Source organism: Aplysia californica, unplaced genomic scaffold (assembly GCF_000002075.1).
Source record: "Aplysia californica isolate F4 #8 unplaced genomic scaffold, AplCal3.0 scaffold00029, whole genome shotgun sequence".
NCBI lineage: Eukaryota > Metazoa > Mollusca > Gastropoda > Aplysiida > Aplysiidae > Aplysia > Aplysia californica.
Genome location: NW_004797299.1, coordinates 1,317,127 through 1,333,351, shown reverse-complemented (window position 1 = coordinate 1,333,351; position 16,225 = coordinate 1,317,127). Strand labels below are relative to the sequence as shown.

The 16,225-nt window shown below is 40.8% G+C and overlaps 1 protein-coding gene across 1 annotated transcript in view; it reads left to right on the top strand.

Annotated features, from left to right (window-relative positions):
- LOC101852145 overlaps positions 1-15,406 on the top strand; it is a 17,972-nt gene extending 2,566 nt beyond the window's left edge. The window contains exons 3-9 of the mRNA XM_013090948.2: positions 3,113-3,274; positions 4,842-4,947; positions 6,548-6,735; positions 7,427-7,581; positions 8,584-8,761; positions 9,937-10,220; positions 10,742-15,406. Coding sequence (XP_012946402.1) covers positions 3,113-3,274; positions 4,842-4,947; positions 6,548-6,735; positions 7,427-7,581; positions 8,584-8,761; positions 9,937-10,220; positions 10,742-10,970 — 1,302 coding nt within the window. The 3' untranslated portion in view covers positions 10,971-15,406. The remainder of the gene's footprint in view (positions 1-3,112; positions 3,275-4,841; positions 4,948-6,547; positions 6,736-7,426; positions 7,582-8,583; positions 8,762-9,936; positions 10,221-10,741) is intronic.
- The last annotated feature ends 819 nt before the right edge of the window (positions 15,407-16,225 follow it).

The following is a 16,225-nucleotide window of genomic DNA, read 5'->3' as shown; positions in this document are numbered from 1 at the left end:
CATGTGTATGTGTGTCTGCGTATGTATGTGCTAAAATCGTCTACTGTGCCATCCCCGCGGCTCAGATGCTGTACCCGACGCCAGCGAAGACCCTGGCGAGGAGCTGCTGACTTGGGAGCCCCAGGATGACCTTGAGTTTGACGACGACTTCCAGCTGACCAAGAGGACTAAGTCCATCATCACCGACCTGGTCGCCAGCAAGCCCACCAAGGGGAAACTCAAATTTGTACGTACTTGTAATTTTGTTTTGCTATGTTAAGTGGATGCTTTTTAAGGGGAGGAGCGACCGTTGATTTTGCAGAATTTTGGATCAGGCCATGCAAATTGAGATGTTAGCTGATTTTTTTTCAGGTCAACCAGGTTTTAGGTCTAAAAATAGCCTGGATTCTCCTAATAAATTGCCTTTGAAAACATGAGGGCGGGTTAATATAGTGAATTTTCACAATAATTGTCATTTTTTGCAAATTATGATTTTTTGGGGGGAAGTTTTATCCCTACTCCTTCCTTAGTTTTCTTACTTTTGACATGAAACTTTCCAGGAAACAAAGATGGCAAGGCTGCCATCAATGTAATAGAGAGATATTTGCAAAAAAAATATTACTTTTCCATTGGCAAGCGGTTACGCAACCAAAATTTAGAAGAGATTTTTTTACACTTTGGGAAAATTCTCTTTTTTTTTTCTTTTGCAATTATTGAAAAAAACTCGCTGTTACGCTAATGGGGTCTGGTTCAGGTATACTCTCACCAAATTAGGTCAAATTTGGTCCATAAATAAGAAAGCCTTAGGGGTTTGATATTCATTGTTTATTTTCACGATTCCGGCCGTTTCCATAGCAACCGCTGTAGCTATGTCAATATAAAGTTGTGTATCAAGAGATTTTCCTTTGTCTAACTTATATGTGTACTTAGATTTGATCTTGGGCAGCAAACATAGAAATGGTCCTCAAGGGTAGCTCCTCCCGTTAATATACATTACGAATGCCCTTGCCTGTGTGTCTCTGTTTGAATTTTGTGCAGTAGTGTCGGGGGGGGGGGGTTAGAAATATTTTTAGGAGGGAGAAATGCAATAAAGCTGTCTCCTCTACATTATCTGTATCACAGTTTAGAGAGGATAGGGAGAGATAAATGAAATATCTGGCCCCCTTAATTAACATAAAAGTCTAGAACTTTTTGTTCTCGCTGGAGAAATTGAAGGAAAAAAAGAGGGCCAAAAGCAACTTACCTAGAAAACTTGAACAGTTGGATGAAGAGAAAGGACCTTGACAATATAGGGTTTTTGAGAGCATCTTATCTTAGAAGTGAGTGGCAATTGCCAATGCTTGTTTCAGACCTTGTTTTCTTGAAGAAGAAAGAGTGCTTCCTATTGTACAACTGCTGAATGTTTTGCTCAGAGTTGAATGAGATTCCATTTTTTTAATTTTGAAAATATTTTTGTGAAAGAGGAGGGTATCTTCTTTGCAAGGGAGAAATGATGTCCGGAGCCATTATCTTGAGATTAGTTACTTGTGTTGTGTCCAACCTTTGAGTGAACTTCGAGTTATATCTTGTGTTTGATAAATCACACACAAGGAAAATAGTGACTATGATAGACTTCATAACAAAATTTTCGGAGTTAATTGAATTTCTGTGTTAAAGAATCAGATGTGTGTGTGTGTGTGTGTATGTTTGTCTTTTCTTTTCTTATGCAGCCTTCTTCTTTTCTGCTCCTGTTGTCCTGATTTATTTCTGGTGGAGCATAGTTGGGGGGGTTTGTGTTGCTGGCTCATGATTGACTAAAGTGCATTGACTCGGAACAAATTACTCTTTAGTATACTCTATTCCTCTAAAAACCAGTGTATATGGTAAGTAGTTTTTCGTTTCAAAGTCACACAGAGAGGACCTGAGTTTGATTCCAGTGTGAGGAAGATTTTTACTGAGTATCTCAAGTCTTTCTACTGAGACACTGTGTCCCTTTCAACCCAGTCAGACAGGTTTCTAAATTATGTCATGGGGGCATTAAAATAAATATCCACATACGTTAATTGCTCCTTGTTTAAATTCTTTATCAGCTTACCTGGGTCTCCTTACAGGGTGTCGAGATGTTTGTTAATGCGTTGACATGTATCTATCAGTAGCACTGGAAAGCCAGAACTCAACTCAAATGGCTTTGTTTTGTTTTTGTGTACCTTGTTTTGATGCGTGCGTGTGTGGAGGGTGGGTTAAAAATTGCTTTTTAAGTATGTAAATAGTCTACAGTTAAGAGGAGACCTAGATCTAGTCTGACAGGTCCATGCATTGAGATATTTCTTTCGTTTGGTTGTGATGTCATCAGATGGTCACATCTGTTATCAGCAGTCGTTTAACCACTCAAACTATTTTGACTTGTAGATAGCCATTTGTTTGTGTTAGTTTTATCAGTCTTCGAACATAGTTTGCACGAAGTGGTTCTGAGACTTTGCTGCGTCTTGCGTTAGGAATGTGGATTGTCTCAATGTACTAAGTAAGAAAACAGAGTAGGAGTAGGATGGATTGTTCACTTGACAAGAGTGGACTGGATAAGCTGCACACACTCAGTAAGTACTAAGGAGTTAATTCTGAGTCGAAAATAAACAAAGCATCGTAATGGTGTGGAGTGAAAAGGCTTTTTTTTCTTCTTTTCTCTAAAACGTGAGCCTGTCACCTTGAAATAAATGACCACTGTTTTTCTTGTGGTCTGCTCTCTGACCTGTCTCAGCATTATTCATTGTTCTCCTAAACAGTTCCTCACAAAATCCCCTGTTGCTGTGCTGACTTGCTGAATGTACTGCTGCTTTTTTCCTCTACTTCTTTTGTATGTTTGTCACTCCCTTGTGCACTGCTATTTCCGGGGTGCCTTGATAGTCGAAGCAGACTTTGTGCTGTTGAGTCTAGACAGCTGAGCAGAGTACGCCTGATTCCCCATTTGGACTTTTCTGTTGACATCCACCATTTGGACTTTTCTGTTGACATCCACCCCTTGGTGCTCATATGGCCTTAAGCAGTTGCAAGCGCCGTAACACCTTACTAAAACGAATAAAACAAGCTGACTGTTTACAACAGTTTTGCATTTTCCCTGGATGAACTAATAGCAAGAAACTTTTCCTTTTGTCCACAGACTAAGCATGGAGTACCGTGCGATGACAGCGACTCAGATCTGGAGGACTTCCACCACATTCTGGACCAATCAGATTTGCAGCTGAAACTGGCTGACCAATCACTGAAGAAGAAACGAAAAGACCCAATGGGCACAGGACTACATCCTGACCCAGCTAAATATGTGAGTGGTTTGCTTGTTTCTTCTGAGTGCTCTTGTGTAGTTAACTAGCCTACTTTCCCTGTATGCTGCTGTTGCTCCTCTCCTAAAAAGGCAGACTTTTTCCTGCTCTTTCACTCTTTCCATATGGTCGCTGTTAAGCACAAGGGGGCTATCCCAAAAAATGCTGTTTTGAGAAAATAGAAGGTAAACTTTTTGCCCCTTGTTCAGTTTCTTTAAAAGACAAGGAGAGTTTTCTCTATTTACAAACAAATATACACACCAATGAAACCAAACTTCTCCTATAGGTAGGGCAATGCCCACTTTTGGGGAAGGCCAAGATTTCTGGAAACCCCCGGAATCTGGGTTATGTTAGCCCACTTGTCCTTAAAAGTGACGATATATCCATTCTCAATCTACAGTTGACATGGCATTATGTCCTCAACAACACAGACACTCTTTTTGTTTGCATTGTGTCTGGTATCAGGCATTGTATGTTTTGTTTTAATTCAAATTCTCTCCCCCCTGTCATAACGGGTAGTTTGGGGGGGGGGGGGGGGGAGTGCTTCTGTGTGATTTGCTTCTTCTTTCCATTGAATATCCATCGTCTTTATCTCCCCTCTTTCTTTTTTATGTTTCTTACTTCTTTGTAAGACCTCTAATCTTCTGGCGCTCATATGACCTTATGCAGTTGCAAGCACTGTAAAACCTCTACTAAAACAAACATATCTCTCCTCTTTCTCTTCTTTGTATGCTACTTTATAATTAGACCTCTGATTTTCTGCATTTATATGACCTATCTGTGTCGCAGTTTACTGAAATTTTAATGCAGCAAAATTTCTGTCATATTTCTTATGTATCAGGCCTTTCCTTTCCTTGCTCTAAGTAACCGTTAATGTAGTGATGTACTTCTCTTTAATTTACTAAAACGGAAGTGACTCATGTTCTTTCTGTGTGTGGTTAAAGGCACCACTTGTAGGTCCTTTTCTTTTTTTTCCATCTGTTGTTTCTGTTTGTTTGTCCCGACACTAAAGGACTGCTAATATGCCAATGTTCTTCACTTTGCTCAAGCAAACAAATCCAAGTGGGTGGTTGACGGGTGCTTTGGTGTGGTGTGCTCCTTTTTTCCTATATCAAACATCTATCGTCCTTATCTCCCCTCCTTCTATTTTGTGTTTTTTGTTACTCTCTTGTATCACCTCTAATCTTCGGCACTTTATTACCTTATTGAGTTGCAAGTGCCGTAAAACTCTTACTGTGGGTGGTTGGCGGGTGCTCTGGTCTGGTTTGCTCCTTCTTTCCTATCAAACATCTATCGTCCTTATCTCCCCTTCTTCTTTTTTATGTTTGTTACTCTCTTGTAACACCTCTAATCTTCGGCACTTATATGACCTTTTTGTGTTTCAAGTACCGTAAACACTTACTAAGCTAAAGTTCTTTCTGTGTGTGGTTAAAGGCACCACTGGTAGGTCCTTTTCTTTCTTTTTTTTTCATCTGTTGTTTCTGTTTGTCTGTCCCTACACTAAAGGACTGCTAATGTGCCAATGTTCTTCGCTTTGCTCAATCAAACAAATCCTTTGTCTGTGAACAGAAAGAGATCATCGACACGTGTGTGACCAACATTCAGTGTCTGCAGTCCATCTGCCAGCACCTCAGCACAGAGGACGTGATGCAGGAGGATGTGACTCGAGTGCAAGGTAAGCCTTGTTAGAAGGAGATCAACTCTTTAACCATGCAATTTAAAATCACATTTCCGCGTAATTCTCTCCTTTTTACGGAAATACGACCCGACATATTACGTTTTTAGAACCACTTGTTTCGTGTCAAACTGATCGATAAAGCATTACCCAGACATAGAATTCATTTATCTTTGACTTCCCGGTCAAACTAAAGGCTTGTTAGCTTGTACTTTTTTATATTCAGCCGGTACCATAATACAATCATAACTTCGCTTCGGACGGTGGTACTGTCCAGCCATGGTTACGGACCTCGACCACCGGGCACTGCCACCGTCCAGACATGGTTAAAGAGTTAATGTATGTTTTGCTGCAAGTTTTCCAATATTTGTCAATCTCAGGTGCTCCAACGTCATGCTTCTTGTGACTGCCGTGGAAACTGCTATTGTGTGCATGTGTATATTTTGTTATTGTGTGTGTGTTTGTGCTTCTCTTCTTCAAAAGGGGTTATTGTGTTTCTTTCCCTTTGGGTCACTTTATTTGTCTTGCTTTTTTTCTTTATGACAAATTACTGCTGTTGCGTCAGTCTTATCTTTTTCTCACACTTACGCTGAAACTGCTGTGAAATATGATGACTGCTATTGTTCCAATTTGCCATATATTGCAATTTGGATTACACATTGTGTGTCGTGTTTCCAGGGGCTTAAATAATAATAATAATAATAGATAGTATTTGTATAGCGCAAATCCCCGCTCAACAACAAGCTCTATGCGCTTCACAATCTATACTATTACCCAAGCAGACCCGAGAGCATTCTGAAATAACCTCAACTTCCTGGGAAGCATACAGTGAAAGCTTACCCAATGAATGACAATTATTTGAACAAATATTTGGAGGGCGCCACTTGTAGGTCCTGTTTTATTTTTTTCCTTTCCCCTTTTTGTTTTTGTTTATCTGTCCATGGTTCTCCTTAAACAAATAAACAATTTTTTGGTGTATTTCCGTGGGTGGGTTAGTAGACGCTCTGTTGTGGTTTGCTCCTTCTTTCCTATCAAACATCTGTTGTCCTTCTCTCTCCTCCTTTGTTTCACTGTATGTTACTCTTTTGTTACACCTCTAAATTTCGGCACTTCTATGACCTATTTGTTGCTTGTGGTTGTGGGGGTACCTCTGGTTGGTCCTACTTTTTTACATTCCCTCTATTGCTACTCTTCTGTCTTACTTTTTCCCACCTCTAAATGACCATTGTTGTGTCGATGTGCTTCTCTTTACTCAAACAAACAAGACCTATTTGTTTTGTAAGTGCTGTAAAACTTTTACTAAAACTAAAAGTGGGTGCACTGGTGTGGTTTGCTCCCTCTTTCCTATAAAAAGCTATCGTCCTTATCTCTCCTCCTTCTTTTTTGTGTATGTTGCTCTCTTGTAACACATCTATTCTTCGGCACTTATATGAACTTATTGTGTTGCGAGCGCCGTAAAACCTCTACTAAAACTTACTAAATGACCATTATTGTGTGGATGTGCTTTTCTTTACTCAAACAAACAAACAAGACCTATTTGTTTTGTAAGTGCCATAAAACTCTTACTAAATCAAACTTTAAAAATGTTGTATTTCCTCAGACCTCATGACCCAGTGGCAGAAGCTGGAGGCCTTGGCGTCCGATCGCTTTGACCAGAGCTCCCAGCTGAGCAAGGTCCGCGACCAGCTGTCAATCATGAGCCGCTGTGTCAAGGGGGCCGAGGACTGTCTGGCCCTGGATCGCTTTGGCTCCGTGGACGAGCTCAAGGAAACCATCAGACAACTCAAGGTGCGGATGTCCTTCTTTGATTGGGTCACTCCTTGCAGAAGCACGTACATGCAGGCATGCACACACACAAACACACATATACAAACACTCACACTCATACACACACACACACACACACACACACACACACTCACACTCACACACACCCAGACACACACACACACTCACACACACACATATATGTTGACACACACACACTCTTATTTACACACACACACACTCATATGTTGACACACACACACACACTTATTTCCACACACACACACACACACACACACACGAGCACACATGCAGTGCTTTTAGTTTTAGAGGTTTTTTATTTGGTTCCCTGGATTCCCTGTCGCATTGTAAGTGCTTGCAGGGTGCCACTGGTTGCTGCTGTTTCTTTTCTTTCGCTCTTTGTCTTTCTGTCTGTCATTCATCTTTCTTCATGCACTAAATGATGTGTTATTGTGTTCATGTGCTTCTCTTCGCTCAAACAAACGCAGTGCATGCTTGGCGGGTGCTCTGGTGTGGTTTGCTCCTTCTTTCCTATCAAACATCTATCGTCCTTATCTCCCCTTCTTTTTTTTATGTTTGTTACTCTCTTGTAACACCTCTAATCTTCTGGCGCTCATATGACCTTATGCTGTTGCGAGCGCTGTGAAACCTCTACTAAAACTAACTAACTAAACAAACGCACTCTTTACAGCAAAAACGCCAGACCCTGGATCTGCAACAGGAGCAAATCTCGGAGCTAGAGAAGCACCTGAAAGGACTGTCCCTGACTTACCCTTCCCTATATGTGGACAAGTATGCCCAAGAACTCGCCGCCCTCGGCAAGTTGACGGCGGTTACATCTCATAAGTAAGCCAAAATTTTCATGTCTCTTTAACCCTATCCGTACGTCGTGTTTTACTATCGTACCCATACGATGTGCGGAACTCTGTGCCACCACTTTCCAAAGAGGAAATTTACTCGTTAATCTGATCCTTATGCTTTGCATAGCAGTCTGTCAAAATGATTTTTTGAGAAATACTGAAAGTTTCAAAGAGATTTTCGAACTAGAAGTATTCTAAAAATGAGAAAAATACAACCCCGTGTACAAAATGACCCCAGGGTGTACGGATAGGGTTAAGTTCTAACTAAAGTGAGTACTGGCAGCTTCTTGTCGGATGCCCTCACCTTTATATCATCAGAGTCGTGACACAAATGCCTTAGTCGTGTTTTGAAACTTTGAGAAAAATAAAAAAGTAAAGAAAAAAAGGAGATTGCCTGTGACTGCGGAGTGTTTTATTTGTCTTTAAGAGTTGATAGTAGCTACATTCAACCGAGCAACGTCATTTTCGTCAGCACCCTGTGGCAACTGTTACCATAATAAGCTTTGTCATCACTGTCAAATTTTGGTCTGCATTTTCTTTTCAGCTCCCTGTGTTGTCTGTGGATGTTGGCAGTGCTCTGGTGTGGTTTGCTCCTTCTTTCCTGTCCAACATCTATCATCTTTGTCTCCTCCTTTTTGTTGTACGCTGCTCTGGTAAAACCTCTAATCTTTGATACTTGTATGATCTATTTGTGTTGCAAGCGCAGTAAAACTGTTTGTGGTTGGCGGGTGCTCTGGTGTGGTTTGTTCCTTCTTTCCTATCAAACATCTGTCGTCTTTATCTTCCCTCCTTCTTTTTTCTGTTTGTTACTCTCTTGTAACACCTCCAATCTTCGGCACTTATATGACCTTATTGTGTTGCAAGTGCTGTAAAACTCTTTCTAAAACTAAAAACTCTAATCTTCAACACTTATATGACCTATTTGTTTCGCTAGTGCAGTAAAACTCTAACAAAACTAAAACTAAACCTGTTTTTTATTTGTGTGCAGACTGAAAGAAAGTGTTGGTCAGCTGGAGAACAACTGGTCCGTCTGGCTGGAGTACATTGAGGGTCAGCGGGAACTGGACGCCTTCCTGGCCAGTGACCGGGAGCGTGTGTACAGCCTGCTGTGTCAGAGGGAGCGGGGGCTCAGACTCACCAAGAAGGACGTGCTCAAAGAGCTGGAGGTGAGAGAGACAGATATATCACACAGTTACGGAACATGGTGGCGAAACCCGGGGAATTTCGTCAAACTCAAGAACATTCGATTGAATCTTGATTTAGATTTTAGGGACAGAGCCATGCTAGATCTAGATCAAGATTCAATCGCATGTTTTTTAGTTCTAAATCTAGATTCAATCGCATGTTTTTTAGTTCTAAATCTAGATTCAATCGCATGTTTTTTAGTTCTAAATCTAGATTCAATCGCATGTTTTTGAGTTTGACGAAACTCCCGGGTTTCGGCACCATGTTCCGTAACACACACAGTGGGATACCACACAGCAGGATACCACACGGCACGAATTAAAAAATTGAACTTGAATTAAATGTTCTGATTGTGCGGAGCCTGTTGGCTACTAAGACTCCCGTTTTGTTGACAAGGAAAAAGTTAGAGTGATTAATTTTTAGTTCTACAATCCCGTTTCTTTTCAGTGTTACTGTTGTCCTAATCTAGTCCTTATTGAATTTTACTGTCTTAGCTTATGGCGAGAGATTTTTTGCAGCCCTGGTGTATTTCCCATGAAGTTTCACTGGTATTGTGCCAACCGTTCGCTAACTGCTCACGACCTGAATGCTTTCTTCTCCTATCTCCATTTTTTTTATCATTGAAAATGTGACTTCTTTTTAAGCTCACTCTTTGTTATGAACTGTTTTCACTGTTATTAGAAATGGAGATAGGACAAGAAAGCACTGAAGTCACTTACTGCTCAAACAGCTGAACATTTGAAGAAAGAATTACTGTTCCTGCCCACGTTCAGTTCCTAATGTTCCTCATACGACTATTCCCCTTCCCTCCCTAAATGCAATACAACTTTTCCCTTCCCCTCCCTAAATGCCATACAACTGTTCCCCATCCCTCCCTAAATGCAATACAACTGTTCCCCTTCCCTCCCTCCCTGCCTAAATGCAATACCACTGCCCCCCTTCCCTCCCTAAACGCAATAATTTTGTCCCCCTTCCCTCCCTAAATGCAATACAACTGTCCCCCTTCACTCCCTAAATGCAATACAACTGTCCCCCTTCCCTCCCTCCCTAAATGCAATACAACTAGCTGTTCCCCCATCCCTCCCTCCCTAAATGCAATACAACTTTTCCCTTCTCCTCCGTAAATGTTATACAACTGTCCCCCTTCCCTCCCTAGACGCTGCAGTCCAACGTGTCGGTGTGCGAGTCCAAGCTGAGCGTCCTGCAGGAAATGAGAGCTCGTCTGCTCCGCACCTCGGACGACTCGGCCCAGCGCGTCTTCATGGCCTCACTGGGTGACTTGCGCAACCAGCTTCACGTTATGTCGGAGCGTTGTCGCGAAGTCTACCGGGACATGGATGACGAGGACGAACTGCCCGCCAGCCACCAGTCTGACCTTGGTGACCTTGCCATCTCTGCAGCCACGCTGCACGAAGCCTTCAGAAACCCCCATGACGTAGGGTTAGTATTTATGTACTATGTCTTTATGATTTTTTACACTTGAGTTACAATGATGCACACATGTGATATATATACAATGTGTTACCATGCTACATTTGGGCGCTCGTTCAGTAATTGAAAGGCTGCTCTAAGTGTAAATCGATTGACTCCACAGGACACTGCTCTATGTGCCAAATGGTTCATATGCCACTTGCACTTTTTAATCCTACTTGAGTCATTCATTATGTTATAGGTGATTATGGTTGGGCGGTTGCTTTTCAATATGACTCCCCACCTTCTTGCATGCTTTCATTGTTACCTCTGTTTGTCTCCTCTGAGTGGGTGGTTGGCGGGTGGTCTGGTGTGGTTTGCTTCTTCTTTCCTATCAAACATCTATCGTTCGTATCTCCCCTTCTTCTTTTTTGTGTTTGTTACTCTCTTGTAACACCTCTAATCTTCTGGCGCTCATTTGACCTTATGCAGTTAGTTGCGAGCGCCGTAAAACCTGTATTAAAACTAAATCTGTCTCCTCTGCCCCACAGGTCGTCTCTGTCCAAGAGGCTGGCAGCTTCGCCGCTGGAGGAAGCCAGCACGGGCATGTCTCGCAGCAGCGCCTCGTGGCTGCGCTCACTTCCTGTCCAGGTGGTGACGCTGGTGCTGGTGGCCGGCCTGGTCTGTGCCCTTGACCCGGACATCCTGGAGCGCCTGGCCAACTTCTCGCTGACCGTCACGCCCGAACTGCACTACGTGGACGGGCCGCCCACCGTCTGAAGCGTGGCTCCACTCGGCCGATGCTGCAACACAGCGAGAGAAGGAAAGACGCAGGTTCTTCTGTGCCGATGTTTCCCTCTCTCCCTCTGCCACTTCTTCTATGGGTGTGCTTATCACGGATGTGGCGGCACTTCTCGAAGTAGAAGTAAAAGAGAGCCTCTTCGGTTATATATCTTCTATAAATTATAGCCTTCTTGAAGACTGTTTGGCTCAGTCTGAGGTGTAATCTTTATGTGATCTATTCAGAATGTGGTCACTTGATGTACTGGACTGAAGGTGGTAAGCCTGTGCCTGTTACTCCCTGTTGTCGTTAGACTAGTGGAAGGAGAGAATGGTAAAGGTGCCACTTTTCTGGGTAATTTCCTGAAGTTTGGAAATCTAATAAGTGTTAGACTATCTGTGTTTTGTTTGTACAACTCGCTGTTGTCTACATTTGAGCATGATATGGACATGTTGTCTTTTTGCATGCCAGCCAGTAAGGTTCAGACGTCTAAACTTGATGTTTGTGGCACCTTTTGAAAAGATGAATGGATGGGTGTTGTCAAAGCCCAGTATGTCGGAAATATGAACTGTTTCTGTCAGACCAAGTTTGTTCAGTAGGACAGAGTGAAACTGATTAAAGAACAGCCTTAGATGGCGGTACTAATAATCACAACTCTGCTCCCAGTTTCATATTCTGTCTGAGGGAAATGCTTCTGGCTGTTAACATGTTCAAAATTAACTGTTTCTATCAGTTGCATCTTGTCCTAACACAATGGATCTTAACCTGGGTTCACTTGAACCCCAGAGGCTCCATGAGTCAGTCTTAGAGGTTCTACTAATGCCAACACACACACGCATACACATTGTTTGTGTGTGTGTGTGTTTCCGTTATGTTCACCCCACCCAGAGGGTCTGATGAATGCATAAGTATGAAACTTGTGCGGTTCTGTATCTCCAACAAGGTTAAGATCCACTATCTTAACGGTACTACCTGTAGTTCCTTGACGTTCTAACAGTTTCCCTTTTCTCTCAAGGGAAAATCTCTGTTTTGAGTTGTGTAACTGTCTGAATGGCTAGGTGATGTGGATTTTGCTCGTTCACAGCGAGAGAGTTGTTTTACAGAAGGTTCTGGAGTCTCATGATTGGGTTGTGCAAGTTTGTGATTATAATGGAATATCGCACGTGTACCTTTGTACCAAGGAATATTGAAGAATGTTCTTTGGATCAGGTCACAAATCCACACAGTCCGGATGGTGACTGGTGTAGATGTTGCTACAGATCCGCGGTGGATCTTTTAAAGGACACAGGGTCCAAATCTTGATCAACGTTTCTCATTTCTATACTTAATGTCAATGTCCATCTGAGGGTACTGACTGAGGGAAAGTTTCATGTTGAGAGCATAAAAGTTGTTGGAGGTTTTATCTTTAGACAAAAGATCTTATAAAGTCTGATTCGTTTGAGCTACACTTTTCTAAAGATGAAATGTCCAACACTTGAGTCTATTGAATAATTTTTTGTTTCATTTTTGTCTGTTTCCTTGTTGTTTCAGCTATGTCCACTGACTTTTAGAGATCAAATCCACATAAACGCAACATCCCACCACTAAGACACGAAGGGAAGCAAACTCTCATCTTTGCTACCTCACTTCAATCTAGTGCCAAATGGCTACTGTAGCCTCGTCTTGATAGCTCACGGCCTTAGTTCTAGTTTGTTTCTATTTCATTTTCTGAAATATTGCAGATTTTATTTTTAGGTGGTTGAGGGGAGATTGCAAACCATGGAACTAACTCATTTGAAAGAAAGAATTCGGCTGTTTCGTTTCCCCAATTGTTTTTTTTACTGATATTCTCCCCTTGTTTGGACTCGGTGGAAAATCTTAAAGCTGTGACGCAGTCACCTGTGTTAGTTTGTTAACATTAGATAGTGACTAATAATTCAATAACAGCTTTTGTCCTTTTTTTTTAACGTAAACCAGTACTGAAAGCCGAAAATAATATTGAACAGCAAAATGTTTTGGTTTTGTGCGAAACCTCAATGTCTGTTACTACCAAACAAGAACTGAGGTTGTGAGACGCCAAGACAAACTCATCTTTTCTCCTTATGCTTCATCAAGTGAGAGAATGTTACTTCTCCTATCCGGAATACAGAAGACCATGAAGTGCAGGACAGATTACTTGGTCATTTTTTGCCATTTCTCATTGGAGTCAAGGAACACTTAGTCCTCTTCCCAAATACCCATTATTCAATAGGATGTACAAGGGAAATAACTGGCAGTAACACTGGCCTGGATTTTTTTCCTTTTGTGCATTATTTATAGATACAGCATCTTCTTTATAATTCAGAAAGACAGAAAGGTTTCAAATGGTAATGTATTGCTATCTTCAGTTAAGAGATGTTTGTTTTCTGCAATTTGACTCATCTAAAGTGCAGAACTGTTATGGATTTTGAATACAATAGATTTTGAATACAATAGATTTGGAATACAATAGATTTGGAATACAATAGATTTGGAATACAATAGATTTGGAATACAATAGATTTGGAATACAATAGATTTGGAATACAATAGATTTTGAATACAATAGATTTTGAATACAATAGATTTGGAATACAATATTCAGCTTAGCTGTCGGAATTACTCTTCCCTTTTTTGCATGACGCTTTGTTCGCAATATCTCCCGTTTTGTTTCACATTAACCCAAATATAGACTTAGAGATAGCAAAATACTGCCTGAGGATTCTGTCTGGTAGTTCATGGTCTATAGGAGAGCTCATGTCAGTCATCCAGTGTAGTTGTGCCTTTTTTTTTTTCCCTCATTGCATTTGGTACGAGCCACACAAGCAGCACTCTGTACCTACGCTTTGTCATCTCCCCGACATTTTCAGCAACAAATCAAATGAGGAGACTACGGGAAAAACGGGAATAGCCGCATACTGAAAATCGTGAAGGCATCAATTTTTAACACTTGTTGACTCGTTAAAAAAACTGTATTTCTGTTCAATTATTGGTTTATTATAGTTGTTAGATTTCCCATTCAACAAACATAATGATAAACCACCAGTTTAACAAGTATGAAGTTTTGAGTCCACAAGCTTTTAAAATTGACACCCTCACAATTTCCAGTGTGTGACTCTGCCTGTTTTTCCCGTGGATTCCTCAAATGTGAGGAACACAGAGAGAGCTGTTACAGAACATGTGAGACATATCCGTGCATTTTACTCGTGTATTGGTTTTATTGTTTTTATGCAAAGGTTACAGTTTTATGATGTCAAATGTCTTGTTCGTTTTTAAAATTATTGTCTAAATCCTTAATTGAAACTGAACGAGATTACGTTCTGGTCTAGTGACAACTACACTTGTTAAACTGTTGCCTCTTTTAGCAAGCAGTCGGCTGTTAGTTAGGATAATGTTTTTATCATAAGGTCAGTGTTTCCCTACATTTGCTAGGTTATTCTAGCTCTAAATAAGGAATGAACAAATTGTTGGAATGGAGTCTAGTATTTTCAAAGATACTTGTCAGCATTGCCAGTGTTGAAATAATTTCTGTTCAAAATATTTTTTGCATAGTTCAGATTTTACACTTCATGAAAAAAATATTCTCTAATTTTGTAAGTTCTTCATCTTTTACAATTTTTCCAACTGAAAATGGTATATTGTCAAGTTTTGTGTTTATTTAATATATATCTTCTACTACAGCATTCAGATGTAAATGGCATTATCAACAATACCTAAGCATAAAACGAATCTACTCTGGCCAGATACGAATTATCTGCAGTTCTGCAGCCTTGCTCTCACGGTAGCGATTTGGTGTTCTCCCAGGGATATCTTTTAACAGAATATGGATGTCACTCCGATTTTAGAGGTATCCAGTTTGATGAAAATTACACCTCGTTCTTTGTCAAATCTGTTTCTGTGACCTCTGACATATTATTATGCTGTTATTTATTTTGGATTTGTCATCGTTTTCATGTTTTAATATCCTTAATATTACTACTATTGTTATGATGATGACGATGATGATGATGATGTAGTACTTGCTTTTATCACCCTATTATCATGCCGTGAATTACCCTTGTCTTCACAAGTGCATTGTCTTTTGTCCACGGTTGTGATGTGACTGCAAGAGGCCATGAGCTGCTGCCTTGTGAAGAGAGAAGCCCATCCGGAAACTGACAAGAGACCTCGACCAGTTCACAAATTTGTCAGCAGTGAGCAGGTTCAGAGTGGATCGATTCCCTTTGCAACTGTAGACATTACTACACTAGTGTTGTGTGCAAGCCATGAAGCTTGGGAAATATAAAAGTTCTCTCTTTTTAGAACTCCCCTCAAGTTTTCCAGCAGGACTAATATCCTTGCGTGAGACGGAAGCATTTTGTCCTGGAAAAAGCCGTTGTTGTTTGTTTTTTTTGCCTTTAGGACGTATTAATGACAGAAGGAAAAGAAGAAAAAAAAAGAAAGGTTTTTATTTTTCTAGAGGTTTAGACTTTTTACTGTGATGCAAATGCAACTATGATGCAAATGCAACTATGATGCAAATGCAACTATGATGCAAATGCGTCTTTCTACTTCTTTGCAAGTGACTATTAATCCCCCCAAAAATGTGCGTAAATATTGGCAATTAAACGTTTAATTTGTGTTTCATGTAGACTTGGATCTTTGCTGGACACTGCGCAGATTTCTTGGGACTTGGACCCACCAGTACTGTTGTTTTGTCGCTTTCTAAGGTGTCTTGTCGACTCTGAACCTGACAGTGTCTGAAATGAGGTCTCTGCTGTCTTTTGATTCTCTGTAGTTTTAGGCAAAGGTCAACAAAGTACAAGCATGGATACATGGTAGTCTCTCACGATGACTAAGTTCATATTTGTCCCAAGTGAGGACATTCCATTCCTCTGTCTCCTTAGTTTGTTTTGCCAGTAAACTGGTTTTATTTGTCTCTTTGTCAATTTGTCACTAGAATTGTTTTGTGGATTGTGACGGTTTTTTGTTGTTTTTTTCGGGGGGTGTGAAAAATTATTTTAAATGTAGTACTTTTAATTTCTGCTATAGTAGTTTACAAAATTGATAATTAGAGATAATAACATTTTTTTTAAAAATACTTTTTGGGGAAAATCTAGCCGAGCAACATTCTGAAGACATCCCTGATAATATCACCCTCAACTTATTGTCATAGTAACACCCCCCCCCCCTCTTGATCCCTCACACACACACACACACACGCACACAGAAAAATGTTTTCTTTCTCACCATTAGACACTCTTTGTCCGGTAATCTC